This window comes from Schistocerca piceifrons, chromosome 2 (genome assembly GCF_021461385.2).
Source record: "Schistocerca piceifrons isolate TAMUIC-IGC-003096 chromosome 2, iqSchPice1.1, whole genome shotgun sequence".
NCBI lineage: Eukaryota > Metazoa > Arthropoda > Insecta > Orthoptera > Acrididae > Schistocerca > Schistocerca piceifrons.
This window is the reverse complement of record NC_060139.1, coordinates 541,990,212-541,999,949: the sequence shown is the minus strand read 5'-3', so window position 1 is coordinate 541,999,949 and position 9,738 is coordinate 541,990,212. Positions and strand designations below refer to the sequence as shown.

The 9,738-nt window shown below is 40.3% G+C and overlaps 1 protein-coding gene across 2 annotated transcripts in view; it reads right to left on the bottom strand.

Annotated features, from left to right (window-relative positions):
• Positions 1-214: 214 nt before the first annotated feature.
• The window catches only part of LOC124777778, a 73,188-nt gene continuing 63,664 nt past the window's right edge, over positions 215-9,738 (bottom strand). For both annotated transcript variants that reach the window (XM_047253286.1, XM_047253287.1), the window contains exon 6: positions 215-1,098. In XM_047253286.1, the coding sequence (XP_047109242.1) occupies positions 776-1,098 (323 nt within the window). In that variant the 3' untranslated portion in view covers positions 215-775. The remainder of the gene's footprint in view (positions 1,099-9,738) is intronic.

Genomic DNA, 9,738 nt, shown 5'->3' with positions numbered 1-9,738 from the left:
TATATAATTATGTCCTTTCTTTAAATGAAATTCAGGAGTATTAAGTGACACAGGGATAAGAAAGAGACAAGTTTCAAGCACAAAGAGGAGACAGGGTTCCTTCTGAAAAAGTACAAGCTGCATTTATTCGACTCTAGCATCAAAATTTAAACAGGATGTTCTATATATGATGTTTCCCTTGAAACTGTTATATAATTTCAGTTGCGATTTCCTACTATCTCTCAATATTAAGTGCAAGGTTTTTTTTTCTTTTTTTTTTCCAGCTAAGGAGAGCTGGAATGTCAACAAGTGGAATGCGGACTACTGGTAGCTCATTCCAACTATTCTGAGGTTAGCCATCTCAGTAGTTTACAGGCCCTTGTCGCGTGTGTGGACTAAATTAAAGTAAAACGTTTAAATCAAATGGCATCTCCCAGGCAGACTTTCAAATTCTGTTAACTGTATTTGGTATTTCTGTCAAAACAAATCTCTCAATGTAAGAAAATTCCAGGGATAACTTAACTTATACATAAACAGCCTTTGTAAACAGGTCCATTCAGGAAATGGATTTCAAATTATGATGACAAAGTCCTAGCTAATGAGCTAGCTATGAAATGACAATCATGTTAAGAACACAATATTGCTTTTGCTAATTACAACAATAAGAAACAGATATACTGCTGACCAGTTATGACAACTGCAATACAGGTGAATAGGGTGGAAGGCTTCTATACAAAATGGCACTTGATATATAACACTGTATCTAACTACACACTCATCACTGAACAAAAATTTATTACAAGCACACCACTCTGTAATTACTAAATCGCTGATTTAGTGTTTGAACTGTGTTTGCTGGATGTATGGTCCTCTTTTTATCCATGTTACATTCATTATGTCTGTGAATCAGTTGGGGAAAGTCTGAACTTGATACAAGTACTGGTAATGAGTCATTTGTACCTGTCTGTCTGACATTTTCATTTGACACATATACACCATCATCATTAGTAACTTTTCCTAAAGATGGATTTCTAACTATATAGCCATTAACCATTGTTTGTGGAGGTACAGTTAGGGCTTCTGATGGCTTGAAACCCAGTGGGATGGAACCATTTTCAACTGTGAACAGAAAGAAATATTTTTACTTATCTAAATAGGGCACTTTAGTATTACAAAATTTAAACTGATCACAATCTCAATGCACTTTTGTTTTTATCAGAATACTTCTATATTGTTTATAAAAACAGTGGTATAAAAATTACACAGTCAGCTACTCAATAAGAAGACTATATAGTCGTTAAACCAACTCTGGATCAGTTTCCCCTAATTTAAGTACAGTACAAACAGTTGGAAATATCAGCTTTTCAGTTTTTTCACCAATAAACCACATACATGCCTTATCCTGTGGTCATTTAGTATGCAAAAGTATCCATTGTCTAATTAAGTATTGTGCAATGTGTACTTACAAAACCATTTCCCACAGTATGACTGAAGGACAAACTGATTGCCCGGAAGATAACCCTAAAGTTTATATACAGAGCCCTGTTCATTGCACTTATAGTCGTCTCTATTTGTACATAAACTGACCTGTTCTGACACCTTTCTGCTGTTTATATTGTGTTGCCTACTTCATTTAAATGAGATTATTGAATGAATTTGCTTAGTTCTTAGCTTTGTTCAGGCAACAAAAACACCTCCTTTTGCCGCAAACTTCCTCCAAACAGATTTTTCTGATAAAATATTGATGTCAATAGTCAGATCATGATCACCTGTAACAATCTGCGACCCTTACAGAATTTGATTAATGGAAGAAAGAGAAATTAAAACAGCATCTATGTGATGCATCATGGATTTGTTTAGCTACAATTAGCGTGCCATCGAAATGCTAAACAAACTGCAGTGAGAGACTGTTGCAAGAGAGATGGTGTGCATCACAGTGATCCTTATTCACAAAATTTCGAGACCATGTTCCAAACTGACTCAAGAAACACAATCTCTCATAATGACTAAGACGTTAAAATTAAGGTCCTTCCTAAGGAGTACTGACAGTCAATCTTCTTGAGTGCCATCTGTGAAAGGGACAGTGGGGAAGGAGTGTGGGATGGGGGAGGGGAGGATTGATACATAGGGTATGACCTTCAGCATGCAAGACACAGTGGCTTGCAGAATACAGATATAGAACAGTTGTTTTAAAAGTCAATTTTATAACATCAAATCTGTAGAAACTGTTTGCTTACTTTTAAGATTTCTTTCATTGCAATGATGATTTCATGGACTTCAATTTTCTGCAATTCCCTATATCTACTTCCACATTGCTGTCACATGTGTGAAGCGCACACATGTTCATGAAATTCGGATAGCTACAGAACCAGATACGAATCTTGGTGCCTTGTCATATATATATGCTCATGTTGTACTTAGTGTAATTCATGTGACAGGCCTGCAGATGATGTGACTGAAATGTCAAAATTGGTTGCCTATAAAACAATATCAAAACAATAGCTGTTGGTACAGTATTATTACATTTCATACACCAGCTGCTGTCCCATGCTACTGAGTCCAAGACAGAGTCACATTTACTTCTATATTTAGTTCTGAAAATAAAATACATCATGCTTGAGACTCATTTTTTCCTCCTTATGACACTGGCACTAGATACTCTCAATAGAACAGTTATTTCAAATTCTTATGCAGACATGTTGTTGTTGTTGTGGTCTTCAGTCCTGAGACTGGTTTGATGCAGCTCTCCATGCTACGCTATCCTGTGCAAGCTTTTTCATCTCCCAGTACCTACTGCAACCTACATCCTTCTGAATCTGCTTAGTGTATTCATCTCTTGGTCTCCCTCTACGATTTTTACCCTCCACGCTGCCCTCCAATACTACATTGGTGATCCCTTGATGCCTCAGAACATGTCCTACCAACCGATCCCTTCTTCTGGTCAAGTTGTGCCACAAACTTCTCTTCTCCCCAATCCTATTCAATACTTCCTCATTAGTTATGTGATCTACCCATCTAATCTTCAGCATTCTTCTGCAGCACCACATTTCGAAAGCTTCTATTCTCTTCTTGTCCAAACTATTTATCGTCCATGTTTCACTTCCATACATGGCAACACTCCACACAAATACTTTCAGAAACAACTTCCTGACAAATCAATACTGGATGTTAACAAATTTCTCTTCTTCAGTAACGCTTTCCTTGCCATTGCCAGTCTACATTTTATATCCTCTCTACTTCGACCATCATCAGTTATTTTGCTCCCCAAATAGCAAAACTCCTTTACTACTTTAAGTGCCTCATTTCCTAATCTAATTCCCTCAGCATCACCCGACTTAATTAGGCTACATTCCATTATCCTCGTTTTGCTTTTGTTGATGTTCATCTTATATCCTCCTTTCAAGACACTGTCCATTCCATTCAACTGCTCTTCCAAGTCCTTTGCTGTCTCTGACAGAATTACAATGTTATCGGCGAACCTCAAAGTTTTTATTTCTTCTCCATGAATTTTAATACCTACTCCGAATTTTTCTTTTGTTTCCTTCACTGCTTGCTCAATATACAGATTGAACAACATCGGGGAGAGGCTACAACCCTATCTCACTCCCTTCCCAACCACTGCTTCCCTTTCATGTCCCACGACTCTTTATAACTGCCATCTGGTTTCTGTACAAATTGTAAATAGCCTTTCGCTCCCTGTATTTTACCCCTGCCACCTTTAGAATTTGGAAGTGAGTATTCCAGTCAACATTGTCAAAAGCTTTCTCTAAGTCTACAAATGCTAGAAACGTAGGTTTGCCTTTCCTTAATCTTTCTTCTAAGATAAAGTTCCAATGTAATATTGTCTACTCCGGGGGCCTTGTTTCGACTCAGGTCTTTCAGTGCTCTGCCAAACTCTTCACGCAGTATCATATCTCCCATTTCATCTTCATCTACATCCTCTTCCATTTCCATAATATTGTCCTCAAGTACATCGCCCTTGTGTAGACCCTCTATATACTCCTTCCACCTTTCTGCTTTCCCTTCTTTGCTTAGAACTGGGTTTCCATCTGAGCTCCTGATATTCATACAAGTCGTTCTCTTATCTCCAAAGGTATCTTTAATTTTCCTGTAGGCGGTATCTATCTTACCCCTAGTGAGATAGGCCTCTACATCCTTACATTTGTCCTCTAGCCATCCCTGCTTAGCCATTTTGCACTTCCTGTCGATCTCATTTTTGAGACGTTTGTATTCCTTATTGCCTGTTTCACTTACTGCATTTTTATATTTTCTCCTTTCATCAATTAAATTCAATATTTCTTCTGTTACCCAAAGATTTCTACTAGCCCTCGTCTTTTTACCTACTTGATCCTCTGCTGCCTTCACTACTTCATCCCTCAAAGCAAACCATTCTTCTTCTACTGTATTCATTTCCCCCATTCCTGTCAATTGCTCCCTTATGCTCTCCCTGAAACTCTGTACAACCTCTGGTTCTTTTAGTTTATCCAGGTCCCATCTCCTTAAATTCCCACCTTTTTGCAGTTTCTTCAGTTTTAATCTACAGTTCATAACCAATATATTGTGGTCAGAGTCCACATCTGCCCCTGGAAATGTCTTACAATTTAAAACCTGGTTCCTAAATCTCTGTCTTACCATTATATAATGTATCTGATACCTTTTAGTATCTCCAGGGTTCTTCCATGTATACAACCTTCTTTCCTGATTCTTAAACCAAGTGTTAGTTATGATTATGTTGTGTTCTGTACAAAATTCTACCAGGCGGCTTCCTCTTTCATTTCTTAGACCCAATCCATATTCACCTACTACGTTTCCTTCTCTCCCTTTTCCTACACTCGAATTCCAGTCACCCATGACTATTAAATTTTCGTCTCCCTTCACAATCTGAATAATTTCTTTTATGTCATCATACATTTCTTCCATTTCTTCGTCATCTGCAGAGCTAGTTGGCATATAAACTTGTACTACTGTAGAAGGTGTGGGCTTCGTATCTATCTTGGCCACAATAGACATAAACTAAACATTACATTTGTATGCTTGCCACCATTAACAGATGAAAAATGCACTGCAACACCTACCAAAAATGGTTTGTGTGGCAAAAGGCACTTTATATTATCATAGTGTCTTAAACTTGTCAAATACTAAGTTACATATAATGGCCAGGTACCAACATTTGAGTATGTCTGTAGCATATACTTCAATACACACTTTAAATCGCTATCCCTAAAGAAACTGGGTAATCAGTATTTCTGTACCATAATGGTTGCCAGAATAGACACACTTTTACTTATGGAAACGCTTGAAATCCAGACACAGTTTTCTCAGAGCAACCGAAGATTTTAGCGACCAACCTGGATCTAGGGTGGAGAGATGGAAGCGGTCGGGAGAAGGGCACTGGATGGAACCAAAGGAAGAATTGGCATTAGGTTACGATGAGGACTGGGTGGTCTGGAGATCACTAAACAGGCTACGCACCAACACTGCACGGTCAAGAGATAACCTTCTGAAGTGGGGATATTCTACTACATCTAATCTCTGCGACTGTGGAGAGGTGCAGACGACCCAGCACATGTATAACTGCCCTGAATGTCCTTCACACTGCACTTGAGAGGATCTGATGTTGGCAACCCCAAATGCTGTCGACGTAGCCCGCTTATGGGCCAAATGCCTACAACATTTTGTTTCTGTGCACACATATTTGTATATATATTTTCATATGCCTGTAATTAATTTTTGTTTTCCTGTGTGCTATTCACTTTTTTATATTCCTGTATCCATGGTGCTTCTGACACGAATAAAAAAAAACTTATGGAAGTATTGTGTGTGTGTAAATAATGGTTACTTCGACAATAGTTTGCTTTTCATGTTATCTCAAATTGGCAGTCAGCTTAAGTGAACACTAGTTTTTCCCACTGATATGATTGACACTCATTAGCATTTAAGTTAATTGGTTGGTTGGTTGGTTTAAAAGGGTGGGGGGTGATGGGGGTTAAGGGGCCTAACTGCGGGGTCATCGGTCCCTTGTTCCCAGTAGAACAATTACCCAAGAGAAAGAAAAAAAACAAAGAAGACATATGGCACAATAACAGGAAAAAGGAAGAACCAGAAGAATGACAGAAGGACAACAAACATTACACTGGACAAAACAGGACAAGAAAAGCAGAGAGAGATGCAAAAAACAGGGAGAAGAGACTAAAAACAAGAAAGCAGATTACCATGGCTGGCTGACCATGAGAATAAAAAAGGAGTAGCCAGCCACTCTACAACACATTAAAACCTCTACCCTAAAACTCCTAAGGTGGAGGACACAGAGGGACAAAAGGACATGCACTAAAACTCAGATCAAATGATAAAACCCACCCTCATGAATAAAACTTAAAACTAAAGCTGTCATTGAGACATTGTTGCCCAACACCGAAGGTAAGGTGCTGGGAAAGTTAAAAGTCCGACACAGGCAGGCTAAAAGTGGGCAGTTCAGCAAGAGGTGGACGACTGTCATTTGGGAGCCACAGCGACACTGAGGTGGATCCTTACGACGGAGGAGGTAACCATGTGTGAACCATGTATGAGCCATGTATGGCCAATGGGCAGCTGACAAAGGACAACTGATTCCCTGTGAGAAGCCCACAGAGAAGACTTCCACACATTCACAGTCCCCTAATGACACATAGTTTGATGTGCATACTGTTACGCCACTCCGTCTCCCAAAGCCGAAAAACCTTGCGGCGTAAGACAGAACGCAAGTCAGTTTCAGAGATGCCCGTCTCTAGGAGCGGTTTCTGAGTATTCTGTTTGGCCAGCCTGTCAGCTAGTTTGTTGCCTGGGATTCCGATGTGTCCTGGGGTCCACACAAACAACACTGAACAGCTGGACGGTTCCATGGCAGAGATGGACCTAGACGTTAGCTACCAAAGGATGGCGAGGATAGCACTGGTCGATAGCTTGTAAGCTGCTCGGGAGTCAGAACAGAGAAGAAACGACTCACCAGAACAGGAACGGATGTACTGAAGTGCATGAGATATGGCCACAAGCTCTGCAGTGAATACACAGCAGCCAACAGGCAAGGAATGCTGTTCAATATGGCCTCTGTGGACATAGGCGAAGCTAATACTACCATCGATCTTGAAAGGGATGGGTAGTGTAAAACACACACACACACACACACACACACACACACACACACACACACACACACACACACACACACCTTTCAGATGACCCTCGCAAACAAGTGTGACTGATTCTTCACCATTTGCTGTTCCATAGGTGTTGCTAAGATTTTTCTTTAGGGGCTTCAAAAGTTAAGGTGAGAATGTCCGTTCTGCAAGAGACTTTCATCGTCATACCACCTCTGGCTTCTCACTCAAGTGCCGGTGAAGTAGGGATCCTGGGGAAGGGGGGTGGGAAGGGTTTTCCTGTCTTTGGGGGCTATCTTCTTTTCCTCCTTAGATCTTAGCAACCATCTCTCTTTTTTTTCTTTCTTATTTCTCATCTGAGAACCAGTTAATCTTTCCCTCTTTCCATATGCATATACTTCTATCGCTGAAGTCATTCTCTTTCCCTACAACTTATTTGAAATAAGTAGGCCGAAGAATCAGGCTGCACGAACACACATCAACACACACAAAATTACACTTAGATACAAGCATGAAAATTACGGGCTAGAAACCTAAAGCGATGTCAGAACCTCCAAGGGATGGAGGGGAATAAAGACACATGTACATGTGGGTAGATGCACATATTGTATGGTTGATATATGACGGTTCTGCATCGCCCCTTTTTTTCTTCTGTCGCTCCTTATACATAGGTATAGGAATAGAGATGGTTCTATATCACACAAGGAAGTGTGACAAATGAAGAAGAGTAGAAACTAAGGAAGAACTAATGAGCATAAGCGAGGGAGGAACTAATGGTGGTGATTATTTAGGAATATCAGTCAAATATTTGTTCTGATGACTCGCAGGATAGTGGGACAAGTATAGAATAAAGAAAGGTATGACACATTGAATTATATATTAATATGAGATCTGCTGAAAGCATATAAGTTGAAAAGTAGTGGAGGACTCTAAGGGATCAAATAAAGCACCAAGAAGTAAGAGAGAAGTGTGAAGTAGAATTGAATTTTGCCAGGTAATATTTAGCGACAGTACACACGAAGATGTACACTAGGGCAATGAACCATGGGGTATACTCACAAAGGATAAGGAGGGGGGGGGGGCACCCAGCTTTTACTGAATGAAGAAAAGGGCGGATAAGCTGACCGAAGAGAGGCTGACCTATACTGTGCGGGCAGGGGCACCAAAAAGGGGATTTACCTGTACCATAGAATATGGGAATAAGAAAGGGGAATACGTACCAAAACGGAAGGAGGTAGTGCATCCATAGGATCACTCCTTTAGGTAAAGTGTAGGTACTGTACCTAAAGGGAAGGACAGTATCGTGACAGAAGTCATACAATTTTAGATAGATTATTCTGATAAGTTTAGATTCTTTACAACAACAACATTATTAGGAGTTATGAGTGTCTGAAAGAACACATTCAGTTTTTTTTCCAGTTTCCTCCAGACTACAAGTTACTGTAGGAAATGAGACTTAAGTACTAAAGAAAAAACAATTTACAGAATTATACTAAAGAATGAGGCAATAAAAGTCTATGCCACCTGGAGTTTGTGACTGGAAATCAAAAATGTTGTCCGCACGATTCATAGATGTAAAAGTACTCACTCCAACATTGGGTGAAATGCTTAGATAAGTATTGGCGAAATGAACAAAAACAAAAAAGGGAAATCTAGGTATTAAGTAAACAAGGACTAAAAGAGGTATATTGTGTATCAATTTAAATATAAATTAGTGTTTCTTTTTTTTTTTTGTTTTTGTTTTAGGGCGCAAAACTGCTATGGTCATTAGCACCCTGTCTGTGACTTAGGAAAAGGTAAAAAAACGAAAGTGGAAACCAGCAGCAATGGGAACGAAACTCAAAAAATTGGAGAAACTAAAAACAGAAGGAAAGCTTAAAAAACCACTATAGAAGGGGGTTGGTTGGCCCCAAAAAGAGCTTCAAATGACTGACATCATCTCACTGGCACTAATAAACTCAAGAACGCGATCGGCTGAGCGCGTGTCATCTGCTAAAATGGAAGATATATCATGCGACAGCTGTAGACGGGCGCGTAACGGAGTAAAATAGGGGCACTCACTCAAGTAAAAGGTGTCTTACTGTCCACAGCTGAGAGCAGTGGGGACAGAGTGGGGGAGGATCGCCACTTAAAAGATGTTGATGGCTAAAAAGACAGTGCCCTATCCAGAGTCAAGTTAAAATTACCTCCTCCCGACGACGCGTTCGGGAGGAAGAGGTCCAAGCACAGGGAAGAGCAATCATGTCCCGCAATTTATTATTGGGAAGTGTTTACCAATGTGCGTGCCATAAAAGAACAACACGACGACATAAAACACTCCGTAGATCGGCGAAGGGAATCGTGCGAATAGCTGGCCGAAGAAGAGAGACTGCAGCCTTGGCCGCTATATCGGCCACCTCATTTCCACAGATACCAACGTGTCCTGGGATCCAGAGGAACGCCACAGAAACGCCCCCCAAGTGGAGCAAGTGTAGACAGTCCTGAATCCGGTGGACCAGAGGGTGGACAGGGTAGAGAGCTTGGAGACTGAGGAGAGAGCTGAGAGAATCTGAACAGATAACACACTGCATCTGCTGATGGCGACGGATGTATTGGACAGCCTGGAGAACAGCGTAAAGCTGTGCAG